This window comes from Meleagris gallopavo, chromosome 19 (genome assembly GCF_000146605.3).
Source record: "Meleagris gallopavo isolate NT-WF06-2002-E0010 breed Aviagen turkey brand Nicholas breeding stock chromosome 19, Turkey_5.1, whole genome shotgun sequence".
Lineage (NCBI taxonomy): Eukaryota > Metazoa > Chordata > Aves > Galliformes > Phasianidae > Meleagris > Meleagris gallopavo.
The window spans coordinates 9822161-9838384 of record NC_015029.2 but is presented as its reverse complement, the minus strand read 5'-3'; the positions used below and the strand labels follow the sequence as shown (position 1 = coordinate 9838384).

Here is a 16224-nt window from a genome sequence, read left to right as displayed (position 1 = left end):
TCCCGGGCTGCGCCGCAGTCGCCTCCCGCCCTCCTCCGCGTCACGGTGTACGCGCGGCGCGACAGGAATTGGCGCTGCCACGGCAACCGCGGCACCGCGCGGAGCTGCCATTTTGTCCGCGCGGCACCGAGCGCTGCCAGCTGCGGGGCGGCGTGTCAGCGAGCCGTGCTTCCAGACCGCCTTTTAATTGGCAGGCATGTCTTCATTAATTGCACCTCAATGTCACGATGTCACAGCCAGCAGCACCACCCCGAGCTACAGAAGCAATAAGCCTCATTTTTCAACACACAAACACATAAAGATGTCAGCTCAAACTGTTTACTAATTAACACTTAAAAAGACACAAATTAGATATGCGTGGCTAAGAGCAATTATAATCAAGACGAATTTCTCTAGTCATTTGGGAACTGAAAAAAATGCCTAATTGCTGGAACCGATGTTTTAAAAACTGAAATCATGCCAGTTAGCAAATATGTTCATTTAAAGAACATTTCATGTGACTGCACTCCGGAGAATTGACTACAAACATGAGAACAAGGAAAAATATTTCTGTATAAAATTAAAATTTTAAGCTCCTTTAGATTTACAACTTCTTCATTAAATATATTTGCAAAAAGCAGCCTAAGAAAACTCGTAGCGATTAAGTGGTTAAACGGGCAGCCTTCCTTGTCAGTTTAAAAAGAATGATTACTATTAGAAGCACACTTCGCTAATTAGACTCCAGACTTTCAGCTCGAGCTAACGAGGACGCCTCGCTCAGAGCGCCGAGGCCTGCAGAGCGCGAGCAGCACAGGCCCACACAGCCCAAGCTCTGCAGCTGCACGCACAGCACAGCACAGCACAGCACAGCCCTGCGGCACCACTGCGCCGCGCGCGGCCCCTGCCTGCCTGGCGCTCACACGGGGAAGTTTCCCTGCCTGGGACACGAGCAGCAGCCAGCACAGCTCGCTGCAGTTCTGCAAGGAGACGGCAGCAATGCTGCGGGGGCTTCTGCTCCTCACTGCCACACAAGCATTGAACTGGGCACGGGCAAACTGTGTCCTCATCTTAAAACCAAGCATCTTCAGCCTCTGCTCTCACTGGGTTTCACCATTTGCTCACGCACTCCCCAGCACACAGCCGTGCAGTTCCTGGGCCTGCTACAGCGAGAGCCTGGCTCCAGACACAGCCTGAGTGTGCAGAACAGAACGGGCACCTCTTTCCCTGATACTCCTGAAAGGGTGGGGTCCTTTCATTTGGCTCGCTGTGCAGCTTGGAGGATGGGTGCATACATCTGCAACTGTGGTGACAGAGAACAATAACTCTTGAAATTCTCTGGGAATACTTTCTGCAAGGCATCTAGCTCCAGGGAAAACATTCTTGCTGCTTTGGAAATCCAGAAGATTTGCTGTAATGGTGCTATTGCTTGCAAGGGAAATAAAGTCATGCAGAAATTCGCAATATTTATATTTGCAGCTATCTATGTGCAGACAAGATACTTCATCAAGGAATATGGGCTGCATAATTAGACTTTTCATTACTCAGAAAAATACATAGCCTGCAATGGATCAGGAGGGTGTGAGGAAAGCCAGCAGGTGCCAGCCCCTGTGCTCACAGCTTCCCAGCACAGCCTTTAACCCTGACGGTGTGCACGACAGAGGTGTCTGTGAGCAAGGATGCACAAAGGCAATGCGTTCTGATAATAAGAAGGGAAGGTTAAATGAGAGTGGCATCTGGAACTTAAATGAAGGGCAGCAGACTTTGCCACTAGATTCAATACATAAAGATTCAGTAGGCACAAATCACAGATGTTTCTAATTCCATATTAACTATTTGACTCAACACTGACTTCATCCACAAACAGTGGCTTGGGAAAGATGAGAGCTTTGCCACAGGGCAGAGGATCTTGCAACCAAATAAGCACAGATCTCATACAGCTTTTGCTCAGTGCATGGCGGGGTACCTACCTCCTTTTCAATTTCTGCAAGGGTTTTGATTGTGATGCCCAAGAGATCAACTGGCTGCATCTGTGGGGAAAAAAAAGAAACAAATGTCCAATTTAGTTTGTTGGTTTTTTTCTATTGTTTTGTTTTCATTTTGTTTAAAGTCAGAAAAGATTCTATCACCAGAGATTTAGAGGCACCATCTGTAAACGCATGCATAATCCTATTTCTCGGTGTACCACAAGAGTGAAGAAGCAGAAGCTGGTTTAGGGATAACAGCTCTAATGCCTTTCTCCCTAAGTGGGGACAGCTGACACTCATCACTGCGTCACTTCAGATAGGCCAATCTTCAGCCACCTCGCTGCCCTCAGCTCATGCCCTGCACTGCCCACAGACTTTGTCTGGCCGCAGCACGCAGGAGTGAGTGGCACGGGTGGGGAGAGCTGCGACCAAAGTGACCATATGGTGGCAATGGTGTCTAAAGGATCTGAAGGGAGGATTAGCACAGTCTAATCTCTCTGCACTTGTCCTTGCAACAGGGGATCCAGCTTTCTGGGAATAACGGCCCATAAACAACCCTTGCAGAGAGCAATGGATGTGAAAAACTGCATCCGGCTGCACACCGAGGTTGTGTCAGCGAGAAAAAGGATGTGCGAAGCAGGAGCATGGTGGGAAAAATCAGACACAGCTGACGGCTCTGCATTTGCTGTAACAGCTTCTCATAAATTGACTTTAAAAGAGAGACTGCTTTAGTGATTAGATGGATTAAAGAACTGGTAATGGGATGCATTAGGTTCTCAGGGCTTCTGAGTTCCAGCCCACCAACCCCGGTCAGTGCTGTGGGACTGCCATGACCTGCAGGACGTGGTGCTGAGCAGCTCCTGCAGGGCCCAAATGTGCTGTGTGTGGGGACCTCTCTGCTCTGCCGCTGCGCCAGAGATACTCTGACTTAAATAATCTCTCAAGCCAGAGGGCAACAGGAACACTAGAATCATTTTTCTATTGCTGTTCCTGCTCCTGGTGCCCTGCAGAGGTCCAGCTGTGGTATCATTAGAACTCAAGCACCTCTCTAAACTTTCCAGGCTGGAATTGGTAAACACGATGGCACATTTTCACGTTGGAATTGGATTTCCTCCAATGTAGCCATGGCAACCCTGCTATCTCGGGTCAGCTGCAGCTCCTCGGCTCCTCGTGCAGCCACCAGTGCTCACAGTGATTCAACAGCTCTGGAAGGCCCGGGTGATGCCAACTGCACTTGGTTTTAGGGCAGAAAAAGCGGCGGTGCTCCCGGCATCGCACCTCAGGTGCGGCAGTGGGAGGAAGGAGCCCGGCCCAGCCGTGGGCACAGCGCCCGACCTGGCGTCGCACTGCTACCACTGACCTGAGCTTCAGGGTGCACAATGGAACCTGTGAGGCTGGCTTCTGCGATGCTGCGTCAGTGCAATGTCAATGTGGTAGACATGAGTATTCGCAGCTTTCTTTAAAATCTCTAATAAGAAATAAAAGGTGTTTCCAGTGCCCAAAGCCATGCTCCCACTCCCATTTTAATGGTGTTAAACCTTCCTCTCCTGGCAGAAGTCAGTTCCTGTGCAGACCTGGCCCCAGGCTGCTCCTGCCCTACAGCTCAGCAAGGTATGGGTTCCCAGAGATCAGGAAGCAGGCAGTTTGTGCCGATGCCTTGCGACCACTCCCCACAAACAGACGAACTATGGACACGGGAATAAGAATGAAGACAACTCACCCCTTCAGGAGCACAGGCAAACTTCTCTGAGATCATGAAAGGCACTCCATCCATTGCTGTAAGGGACAAAACAAACAGAGATGTTACTTTTCCAGCTCACTTCTGGTGTGCAACTTCATGCTCACAAAAACACACCAAGTGTACATGGCAATGACATCTGACTGATGCTCCATGGAAGTTACCGCCAACCATTTCTCCCTCCAATCTCCCAGCGGTTTCTCTCCATTCAAGACACAGCTGGGTTAGTCCCTACAAAGTCAGGAGCTCTATGAACCCTCCCTGCTCTACTCACACGTAATTTCATGGTCTCAGTTTTAAGTTTGGTTCCAACTTGGGCCACATGCCAAAACAGGATGGTGTTTGCCATGCAAAACAAACACTCTAAAAGGACGGATGTTTATTTACCACTACCACAGGGATCCATCTGAGCTGACTTAGTGTCCTAGCAAGAGGAAAAAGAAAATACCTGGTTCAGGTAACTTTCACATTCCAAATGCAAAGCTGTAAATACTGCTACCTGTGCAGAACTACTGCCAGCCCCTTCCCTTGCTGTCATCGCTCGAGATTCAGCAGCAAGAAACAGAGCTGCAACAAAACGTGAATGGCCGCTGGGGGACAGAAATCAGTGAAGTAGAGGACAGGCACACAGACACGTCACTGTGCCAGGCACTCTCTGCAGCACCACCTTAATGATATTAAGAGGATTTCTTCTATTTTAATGTCTTGTATATTCTTCTCTGATAACGCAATGACGCTCAGTGTTCCTGTCTTGTTATCGCCGCCTTGGAAACTCCACAGAAATCCTCCCACAAGATATGTCAGTACAAGTGAGCCACTTACTTCTGAAGCCTGCATCTCAGCAATTTCCACACAAGACTGAAAAGGGCACATTTCTAAGGCAGAGTGCAGCCCCAGACACACACGCTTTGTGTCAGTTACACCTTTAACTTTCAGCTCTTACAGAAATAAAAACTTCAACCAGACCAAGTTTAACCCCTGAAATGCCCTCCAGTAATCCTCAAATAGGGTTTTCTTTCACAAAGCATCTGCACCCCTGAAGCCCGCATCTCTCTGCTTGCAGTTTCCTAACTGCCATCGGCACCAGCGAGTTATTACGTTAGTGATTTAATGAGTCATTTAAGAATACTTAGCATCTCACACTCTGTCTATTTTTGACTTAAAGAACCAAACCAAACGAAAACAAAAAAACCCCACTCCACTGAGATTGTTTCATTATCAAAGGTGTTATGTGGCAGCCACGGCGTTTCATGAAACAAAAGGAAACAGATCAAAAGCAGTGTCACAAAACCCTGGAAAGTTCTGAACCTGAAAGACCATCTGCATCCGTTCCCCCCAACAGAAGCTGCTTTGATCGTGGCGTTTGTGCGGCGATCTGCAGGATGAGCCGCGCTGCCCTGCGCCCGCCCTGCAGGAGCAGCTGAATGCGGGGCGTGCCAAGGGCCCAGCAGCACAATTAGCACTCTCCCAAACAAACGAGCTTCAACAGAGCTGTAATTAAGCAGGCCTGTAATTAAGTATATGCCCTTTATCCTAACGATCATACTTAAAAATGGCATGATGCATGGAAGCGTGTTATTAATGCCGCAGCCCCAAAGCGCAGGGAGCGTGTACAGGAGCTGGCGTGGCAGACCCACAACACTACAAGGAAAAAGCAGAAGGCAAGCAGCTCGCCCAGCAGCTCTGCACAGCCAGGCAGGACTCACGGCACCTACAGATGCTGTGCTGTGTAGTGTGCAGCGATGGCTGGTGCTGCAGAGCAGCTGGGCAGAGCCTGGCCACGCGCTGCTGTGCTGGGGCAGGTAGCGGAGGGGAGGACCTGCTGGGAGCCGCGGCGCCGCATGCGGGTGGCTTCTCCCCTGCATGGAATTACATCTGCAACAGATCAGGGAGCTGCCTGCACCACTCTCAAAACCAGAAAAAAACAGACAGGGATCTCAGAAAGAAAAACGTCAGCGCCGTTTACGGTCTCTGAGGAACAGCTCCTCCCTGAAGGTCACAACCAATTAGCTCGTCTGCTGGAATCAGAAGAGTGCCTGAAGAGCCCACAGCCAGAAGCGCTGAGCCCAAACTCCGGAGAAGCCCATCAGCCCACCATGGGGCCACGCGCCCCACAGCCCCTCTTGGCTGTAAGCACCAGCTGTTAGCCGACTTCGAAACTCGCCCTGTGCCACGAGGAGCACCGTCACCCCCTCCGAGCACACGATAGATGCCGCCTTCTGTGCTGCAGACTCCAACCAAATCGCGGTTGTCAAATTAGTAATTCATCTTTCTGGAATAACTATATTTTTAGCAAAGCTACCAGATTTAAATAATCAGACCTGCCAATGCTACCCTCATTTAAACATGCTGACGAACTTTCACAGACAGCATCAGTTAACATAATGAGTTTCTGGATGACAAAGAACTTCAGACTGTAGTTCTCTACACTACCCGGCGTAATAAGCACTTGTTCTTTTCTACAATGCGCACATAAAAGAGGAATCTAAATAATAATTGCTGTAATTATCTTGAAAAATATGTGGTGATTAATGGTGATTATGAAAATCTGTATCATTGTTCATTGAAATCTCCAATGATCAGATGGTTTCTTGAAGCAGCCACTGCCGAAGGCCGTGGAGCTCAAGCAGCGGCGGAGCTCCGTCCACCCGCAGCCGTCCCAGCGCTCAGCGCTCCGTGCAAGGCACCAAGTCCAACCTGTTATTTATGCAAATAATTAATTACTCTTGAATCCAACTAGCAGTTTGTCATGACACATTAATGACTTGATAGACTTCTATGAACTAGTGAACACAGGACAGCGGAGCGCTTTTATCGTCATTTAATTTAAAAACGATCCTGTGTGAAATTATCTAGTCGTGAGTGATGGAAGCATAAAGAACAGACTCAGCAAAGCTTCTTTTGGATCATTGCTTTATTAATGGTAACGTCAGGGAAATGAAAAATGCTAACATTGTCATATTTAGCTCCTGGGTGCAGACAAATAGCTGTCGTGCTGCTGGGTGTGCACACTGCGGCAGTGCCGGTTCCTCACCGCGCAGCCATGGGGACGCGGCACAGCCCTCCGACCCCTCCTCACATCCTCTCCGTGCGCCTCCGTAGCTCTGGCTATCTTCACTGCTGTTTCTGCATTGTCTTTTACATTTGAATTTTCACTTCCTGATCTTAAAAATATTTAAATAACTGAATAACAAAATTCCTTCCTGCATTGCACTGAAAATTAAACATTAATAACCGCTTCCACAACCCGCAGGAAAACACGCGGCCCTGAATGCACTGCCACTGCAGCACAGCTCGGTGCCTGCACCCACACGCAGAACTGTGCAGGACACTGAGAGCTGAGGAACGCTGTGGTCTCAGCCCCAAGGAAAGTTGTTCACAAGCGCGGAGAAAAGCAGCCGGCAAGGCAGCAAAAGGAGGGTGCAAGCCTCCCAGAACGAGCTGCTCCCTCCACGATGTACAGCTAAGCCTCCTACTTCTGCTTTTCTGTACACAGCCACGTAAAGAGCGGCCCGAATAGTACAGCATGTGTGCCACGTGCCAGATGCAGCAGCACCTCTACTCATCTCCAGAGCACTGTGACAGCCAAACCTCAGGGGAGAAACAACAGCACCGAGCAGCTCACCACCCTCCTCCAGGAGCGTCTCCAGCTCCATTTGCAGCCCAGGGGAACAGCCCCAGCACGAGGCACTCAGGCCACAGCGCAGCCTGGAGCTGCCCGGAGCTCCCCAGGAGGGTCAGGCTCACCACAGACAGGAGTCCTGGCAATGGAAACAGCCAGAGCTTTTCTGTTCATCCTGAATGACATTGATTCAAAAAACAGACCTGGAATAAATTTACATTTTTGCTAATTTGATTGTCAGCCTTGATTTTCTCTATTTCCTGCATAACTCATGACACAACACAATTAGTTCTGTACTGCTAGATCAAGCCCTGAAAACACTTGAGCAACACTCCTGGCTTTGATTATTCTCTCTCTTTAAATAACACGAAGGTTAAGCACTGCATGGTAATGGCTAATGGTACCTGGGTGCTGTGGCTGCCCCACACCGCCAGCATGGAGCAACTTCAAACAAGCTCTTTGGGTTGCGAGTGTTTGGGAGCTCTTGATTTTATTATTTTTTAATAAAATGTCTCCTTTGAAGTCTCTGCAACATACTGAACTTCAAAGCTTACACCTAAGCACGTGCTGCTCCCAAGCAACAGCCCTTAATTAATTAGAGCAGAGCTGATACAGCGTGGGGCGCGCACACAGCTCTGAGCAGCACAGCGGCCGTGCTCCGAAGGAAACACAGGCACTGCTCCATCACCTCCAGCTCTGACTGAAGACAGCAGAGCCTGTGGGGCCGCAGCAGGCTGACAGCAGTGCCAGTGTGCACAACTCAGGCTGGGGTCAACAGTTGCAAAAAGCATCTGAGGAGGCACCCACAATGGCTGCAGTGTTCCCTGGCTGTGGCTGTAAATCTCCCCCCTTGATGAGAGAAACATCCTGCTTGGGGCAGACCGCTTCCTCCAGCACTCATGTTCTTGGCACCTCAGCCATCTGCAGTACTGCAGTTTGGGACCAGGGCACGGTAAAGGAACACAATGCCTTTTGTTAGGGGCTCCGGCCCTGCAAGCTTTGATTCCGCTTAGCTGACATATGTCTGGCTTTTCGTAAAAGCAGAGGGGAGGGGCTGCTGCTGCTGCAGGAGGCTCCAGTCCTGCACCCAGCGCTGCGTGCAGCAGGGCGGTGCAGGGAGCTGCAGAGCGGTGCTGCACGAGGCGCTGCCCAGCTGCCGGCAGCTGCAGTGCGGCTGAGCCGGGCTGGGGGCACAGTGGTGCCATGCAGCTGGCCGGGACCTCGCCCCCTATTGCAATTCAGTTTTTAAGTGCTCAGAGCCATTAGCAGAGCCACATATTTCTATCGGGTAAATTTCATTTGCATATGCAAATTATGTCTAAATACACCGCACCATTAATATGATCACTAATTACATAATAATAGTCACCAATCTCCACACAGATCAAACTTACAGTTTTGTAGCTATTAAGGAAATTGTGCTTTGTAATTAAGATAATCCTCATTTCCAGATGCTAATTAACTATATAATAATTAGCTTCTTTTGCTAATGCAAATTAAGTATTTTCATCCTTACTGGTAAAAGAGTTGCTTATCACTAAAAAAAGAGACAACCTAGAAATAATCCCTCCTCCCCTTTAAAGGGGAAAAGGTAACTCTGTTTTTATCAGTTCGTGTGCGAATGCGAATTAGCGCTGATTAATCAAGTCACAGACAAACGCACCCATCTCGCAGCTCGGACACGGGCAGCTCCCTCCCGCCCTCCACAGAGCGCCTGACACAGCTCACTGCAGCGCATCAGCTGCCCGTGCGCTCAGCACTGTGCTGCGGTGGGACGGCCGAGCTCAGGGCCGTGCCCATGCCCGGTGCCGGCCCCAGCCACAGGACTCTGCCCGCTGGCAGCCGGGGGACTTCGGCAGGATTCAGTGGCGGCTGCGACGCATTCATCATCTGCTAAACCAATCCGCCAGCTCCACACCACCATTTGTCATTAATTATGCTAATCAGCAAACCATTACTCTCTGATGACACCGCGGCACTTATTAGCTAGTTATGGCTTCTCAAAAGCACGGCTTATTGTGCATGCGAGTGCTGAGCATACATTAGCCTACAGGGAAGAAGCGTCCAATTACGAAAAGAAGAAATTTGCTATTATCTCCTCCTAACAAACCAATTTAGTAATTAGAAAAGTCTCTGAACTCAGAAGGATTCTTTAAGAAGAGCCGAGTGATGAAACTGGAGAATTTTGTTTGCAATAACTAGTGGAGTTGGAACTAAAGCGACAATATGGGAACAAGCAGTTTGTATTAAACGTAATTACAATTCCTGCACCGACTTGAAACGATCAAAACTGCGGGCTGTATGAATCACGGCCGTGCCTGGCTCAACCTTAAAAGCCCTCATTGTTTACTGCACTCACACACAGACCCGTGGTACCTCCCAGCCCCGCCGCCCGCAGCAGCGCAGCCCTGGGGGCAACTGCAGCCCTGCAACGCGGCTGTGCCACAGGGTCCCAGTCCACCTTGTTTTGTCACTGCGAGAGGAATCTCCCAGTTTTAGAAGCTTAATATGTGTTAAGAGCTCATTAATATCATCAGAGTAAATGGGCCTATTAAAACATCTTTAAGCAATATCTGAACATAAATCTCCCTAAACTATATTTAATGACTGTACTTAAGATACATTATATGCGAGTCTTAATGAGACATTAGATAGCATTTTGGAGATTAAAATTAGAGAATCCATATAAAGTCTGTCCACTTAATGTAGCCTTAAGCTACGCTGATGAAAAGCATTACTACCAAATTATTACTTCATTAGAACAAATATTTTCTAATCGTTCCTGATTTATGCCATTACTTGCTTTCCTATATATTATTTGTACACATATAGAAGTACGCACAAGCAATTTTCTCGTTCTGCAGGAGATGAGAGAAATCCTGAGATTTCTAACGGCTGAGTTAATTACTCATCTTCTTTCTGCAGAGTTAGAAATAAGCACTCTTTCCAGAAGTCCCTTTGCTGTATCCCCGCTTTCCTGACTTAACAGCAGATTTTAATTCCGTTCTCCACGAGGCTGCGTCTTCACCAGCGGCTGCTCTGCTCTGCGAGGAGCAGCGGCAGGACGGGTTGGCCCAGGCTGGGTCTGCACCTCGGCCCTGCGCCGCGGCCTGCAGGGTGGGAGCAGCCCGGATGGGGACAGCGCGGTACTGGGACGGCTGTGACACAGGGCTGGGCCCACCGCAGGGATTACGAAGTGACGCCACTGAGATCCATCCCCGTGATGGGGACACACCTCCCAGCACGGCCTGCAGCCGCCCGAGAGATCCTCCGGCGTCAGAGGGAATCTGCAGCGACGAGACTGTTTGTATTTGTTCTGCCTGCGCCTTCTATCCAAAAGAGAGAACATCTCACTGTAACAATTCCGCATTTTAACGGTGCAAATTAGGCATTCTTCATAAATAACAGCCTGGTTTTTCTGCACTAGAACGCCTTTTTATTAGCAGCACAGTAACGAACAATGAGCGATGTGTTCTATTATTCTTTGTCAAATCAGAAAATGCTACATTAGAATAACTCTGCTGGTCAATGATTATACTAGATTAAATTCAACTTCTGTGCAAAAACCACTGTAAAACAGCGTGATAAGAAAGCTATAAAAAATTTAATTTTACTCCAAACTCCATCAGAAAAAAAAAATGGTGTGAAAAGTAATTTTGCATAATCAGTACACGCCATCTGGAACAATTAACCGATTTCTATAGAACTATGAGGATCAGTCATATCTGCTTATTAAAGATCAGAAATTATACAAGTAATAAATCCTTGAAAAAACTAAGCGTACTCCCGCCTGTCAACGCTATTTTAACTTCAAATACTGAAGAACGCCTGATAAGGCTGAAAAGAAGAGATTAATATATGCAAATTACATCCAGCATTTAAAATCCCCAACAACTGTCTCCGGTTTTCTGTCCCTTATTGCCGCCTTTATGTTTTATTCATACACCAACTCACCTGTCACTTCGTAAGCTATAATATTATGGGGGTATTATTAAACAGCATAAAGCCGTGCTTTAATTGGAAAGCTTCATTGCATTTTCCAATTATTTGGAGTAAATTAAAAGCAGATGCACATAGTTTAATAAGGAGTCTAATATCAGTTCCGGGAAATCAAAATTCATTGTCATTACTGTGCCGCGATAGTTTTGCAAACTGTACTCGATTTCAGAGGTTCTGAAAAGAAAATCTGTCGGTGCAATCTGTTAATTGTCATTCGGTTAATAACTGTTTAAATATCCAAACCACAGAGCAGCTTCCTATTTAAAAAAAGTCGAACTACGGCGCTCAGAAAAGCAAAACAAACACGGCGCAGCGCCTGGAGGTCGCATTGCACAGAAACTGCACTGCCATGGGGTACCTGCATCACCACGGGACCCCCGGCACCACCACTGCCATCCTGCATCACCACGGGACCCCCGGCACCACCACTGCCATCCTGCATCACCACGGGACCCCCGGCACCACCACTGCCATCCTGCATCACCACGGGACCCCCGGCACCACCACTGCCATCGTGCAGCTGCCGGACCCACCAGCACCCCTGGGAGCAGGCGCATGGCCCAGGTACGCCGTGGAGCCCAGGACAGAAAGGAACGAAGGCGCAGCGCTTCCCACAGCGGTCGGTAATGGCACACAGGCACGGAAAAGAGCAGCGCCGCAGCCGACACCTCCTGCACCCGTACCACTATGCAGGGATGGGATGGGGAAGACAAAGGAAGCGGCTCTGGACCAGACCAGGTTAAGCAGAACACAACATGCGGGCCGAGCCCGCTGAGCCCAGCGCCTGTCCCACCACAAAAGGCACAGCCGAGCTGAGCCCACCACAAACACTCCTCTGAATCCCATTAAACACAGCATTAAGCACCACATCTCCCTGCCTGGAAGACACAGCTGCAGCACTTTACATCAGCCTTCAGTTTCCCCGCACGGCTGGTTATTAATAGAGCCTTTTGTGTTTTGATGATTATCCAGCTCTCTAAGTCCAGAGACTGGGAATTGCAGGGCAGGAGAACGGGCTGACTTTAATCCCAGCCCAGCAAAGAGGTTTCAGTGCGGAATAAAGCCTGTGTCACAACTTGTCTGCTTTTGGACCGTTCTGATTAAAATTCAGCGCCACAAAAAATAAATTTAGTTCTGCTTTAATTCTTAAGAAGTGCAACGAATGCACACGGGGGAATCTGGATCGACAGCAAAATGTAGCACAGGGCCTCCCCTCTGCAGAGCAGAGCTGGGCGTACCAAAGTGCTCCAACATAGGAGGGGATTGCAGAGCCACCAGAAACTACACTTGAAGATGAAGATAAAAGCAATTCTTGTGCAGTGAACCAAAAAATACCATCTTTCTTTTTTTCAAAATTACCTGTTTTAATAAAGCAGACACACTGTGCCAAGCGAACCATTTAATTATCTGCAAAAATGATGAAGGAAAACAATAGTTTGCAAAAATAAATGACTAACCTCTGATTAAAACGTCTGTCCTCATTACATCCAGATAAAAGATACAGTATCTTTTGAAAGAAAATGCACATTGAAGAGAAGTAAGTGGCAGTTGTAGCATAGATAACCTGATATTTTGCAACCAGAAAGAAGTTGACGCATGGGCACAGAAATGTAGCAAAGCCTGTAACTTTTCTCCCACTTTTTCATCTAGAAAGACCACTGTTCCTTACTTTTCCTCTATGTGACGTGTGCCACGTGGTGCTCTGGGGCTGGGCTGGTGGGCCTGATCTGGAACAGGATGGCAGAACTGGGCCCTGCTGTAAGAGATGGAGCTCAGAAAGCATGGAGGGAATCGTGCTGCATAAGAGCAACATGTAAAATAAATCCTGCAAAGAAATCTACCTATTAAAAAATGACAAGTCCTCTTGCTAACATCAGTATTATCCAACACAGGAAAGTAACTTTCTTTCCCTCCAGGAATTCACTGCCTTTCACGTTTTTCCAGCTCATTATCAGCAGTTTCCATTCTCCGCTGCCTCCGGAGCTCTGCATTACACATCACTGCATGTTCCCAGACCCTCCATGTGTTGCAGGAGTTGGGCTCCCCAGTCCCAGCAGCTCCATGATGCAGCCCTGCCCCTTGCACAGCTCAGCTCCTCCAGGAGCCACACGAGGGCCTGCAGCAGTGACATGGCTAGAAGCCACAAAGCAGCAAGGGTCATTTGAAACACCGTACACTAACAGGCAGCAAAGTATACTCTGTGTTGTCTTTTTCAGTGCAGCTTCCGTATTTAAATGCTCAAAATAAATGAAACTTGGTCACATCCAAGGGTAGCAGATCACCTTGCTATCTCCTGGCAATGCCAGAGCAGCAACCTGTAGAAGCAGAGGGTGACATGATGGAAGTCAGGTTCCTGCCCAGTAGGTGACAGCTGGAGCAGCATTCGGACATTTGTGCACTTGTTTCAAACACAAGATTGGTCAAAGAGGCTCTAATTATTTTGTACACACATATTCTGATGGGGCAGTTCATGCAATGCAATTTCTGTCTTGACAGTCTGAGAGCATCAGACTCCAGAAGGTACACAGAGACTTTGTATACGAGGCCGTCAGGACGGCAGCAGCACCCAGACACCCCCTGCAGCAGGACTCAGGAGCCAGCAACAGAAAGCCTGACAGCAGAGCCGGGGCGCTGCCAGCAGGGCATGCACAGTGCCAGCAGGGGCCTCATCCCCCCATGAGCAAGGAACTGCACAGCGGGTGCCAGACAGAGCAGGTGGAAACCTCATTCTGCAAGCTCAGCAACTAGTGACCAACAGCGTCCTGCCACGTGCTCCGAAAGGAATGTTAAGGCCTCATTCCATCCCTAATTCTTTTCTCGAGACGGCAACTTGATCACGTATGCCCAGCTTGCAGGTCAGAGCAACTCAAGCAAAACCAAACCTGGAGCGGTGCAGGAAGTCGGGAGCTGCGGGCACAGCCTGCCCTGCCAGCAGGCCTGCATTGCTGCCCCTGCCACAGCCCCGGCAGTGCAGCATCCACCGCCAGGCTCCGCTCGCCGGCACTCACACAGCACAGCACTTCCTGCAGGTGAGACTCTCAGGGCAGTGGCAGCCTGTCCTGACACACGCTGTGATTAACTTCAGAGAGCTGCGGCGGCATTAAGGACCATCCAATTAGCAAGGCCTGCAAGAGTATTCACACTGCTACATCTCTTGGTTTCTGAAAGGGTTAAAGCTGATTATTAGCATATAATTTACAGGTCCTTTCTCCCAGGAAAGAAATAATGCACAGTAAATGCCACATTCATTTTAATAATACATGTTACAGTCTGTGCCCAACATCTGCACAAAGGTAAAGCAGACAGATTTTTTTGACGTGTCCCACTCTGCCATCCAAACACAGCCTTTTTGTTTCTTAAGTGACGGAAGGTTTAATCAAGAAAGCAGGCAATTCATCAATCGGAACAAGGCTGCTCGCACCGCCCTGACAGCACACACATGGTTCTGTACAGAAGAAACCTGGCCACCTGTCAGCAGCACCTCTTACATCAGGATATACAAATATACCGAGCGATCAATCCTCCAGCTCTTCTCATTCATTTCTTTGTTTTCTTATTATATTTTTCTTTATGCTAGATGTTGCCCTCATTCTCTGCAGGGATAGATGGGAGACAAGGCAAGCTATGGCTGTTTATATACTATCATAAAAATTTATATACCCTTAAAGTGACTTATTTCCCTTCTATTTGAGTACCATTATTATAAATATTTTTTCACTTCATTCAGGAATTCTCCCTATGTGTTAACATCAGCAGCTGCCTTCGAGTGCTCCCTTCTCCCTCCATCCTTGCGGCTCCAATAAGGCAAAGCAGTATGCAGCCGGATGATGCCACAGCCTGAAATGAAGGCAGTATGTAGTCACAACAACATCTTAATTAAGCTGAAGGCCATGAAGAAAGTCTGTCCTGTGAAATACCAAGCAGTGCCTGCTGATAGGACTGCCTACAGCAGGATATTCTTCTTCCAGCTGCTGCCCATTGGAACATGCATATTACTCCTGTCAGCCCTCAGCACTGCACTCCTTGCAGCACCACGATCCCAGCAGCATCAGGTCTATTGCAGCTCCACCTGCAGCAGTTCTGCGCTGCAGGCTTGGAGGTGTGGGCCTCCCCTCAGCATCCTGCCAAAGGCAGGTTCATCATCTGTGGTGCAGCAAGGACATCCCCTGGTCACCCAGCGATCAACTGCTGAGACTGGAAATGACACCAGGATGGCCAAAAGCTGTAATTACTGCTTTCAGGACCGTTATTTCCTCGACTCCAGCTTTGCAATTGAAATCACGTTGCATGCACAGAGGAGTATAGGACGGTTCCAGTGGGAATATGGCAATTTCTACCAACACGGATGTTGAGACGCAGGGCAGGCTGCTCCCCTCGCCCACAACAGGCCGAGTCCTCCCCAGTGTCACCTGCTGGGACAATGCTGAGCCCACAGCACAGACCTTCAGCTCCACTGCAGCTGTCTCTCTAAATATCCTGTCCCCTTCTTACTGCAATTCAGACCAAGGCGACACCAGAACTCGGAGACAAGAGGCTGCCCATAACGGCTTTTGTTTCCTTCAGCCAGAAGCAGGAGCCTTCCATTTTGTCAGGAGCCAAGAGAGGGAGCCAGCAGCTCGGGAGCACATCAGCAAGGCCTGCTCCCCACCACTCTCCCCCCCCACCTCCCTGCACCGCCGGCTTCCCCCCAAACCCTGGGAGCACTCAGGGCAGCAGTGCGGAAGCGCTCACAAATTTCCTGTTGCCATGGCACTGCAGTGAGACACCAACACTGCAGCACGGATAAAAGGGACTGGCTGAGAACCGCTCCTACACAACAGGAAACTTCTGAATGGTTTCCACCACGTGCCTTGGGGTTAATCTGCCTCGGTGAGGTTCAAGTACCCAGAGGGAATTGTCCCTGGACCTCATCACAGCTGCTG

At 48.9% G+C, this 16224-nt stretch overlaps 1 protein-coding gene across 4 annotated transcripts in view; it reads right to left on the bottom strand.

Annotated features, from left to right (window-relative positions):
• MVB12B (multivesicular body subunit 12B) overlaps positions 1–16224 on the bottom strand; it is a 48988-nt gene that overhangs the window by 5502 nt on the left and 27262 nt on the right. For 2 of the 4 annotated variants that reach the window (XM_031556252.1, XM_031556253.1), the window contains 2 exons: positions 3664–3719; positions 1947–2006 (listed from right to left, as the gene is read on the bottom strand). In XM_031556252.1, the coding sequence (XP_031412112.1) occupies positions 1947–2006; positions 3664–3719 (116 nt within the window). Of the gene's footprint in view, positions 1–29; positions 1405–1946; positions 2007–3663; positions 3720–16224 lie in introns of those variants that run through there. The other 2 variants (XM_031556255.1, XM_031556254.1) reach the window with 2 other exon arrangements.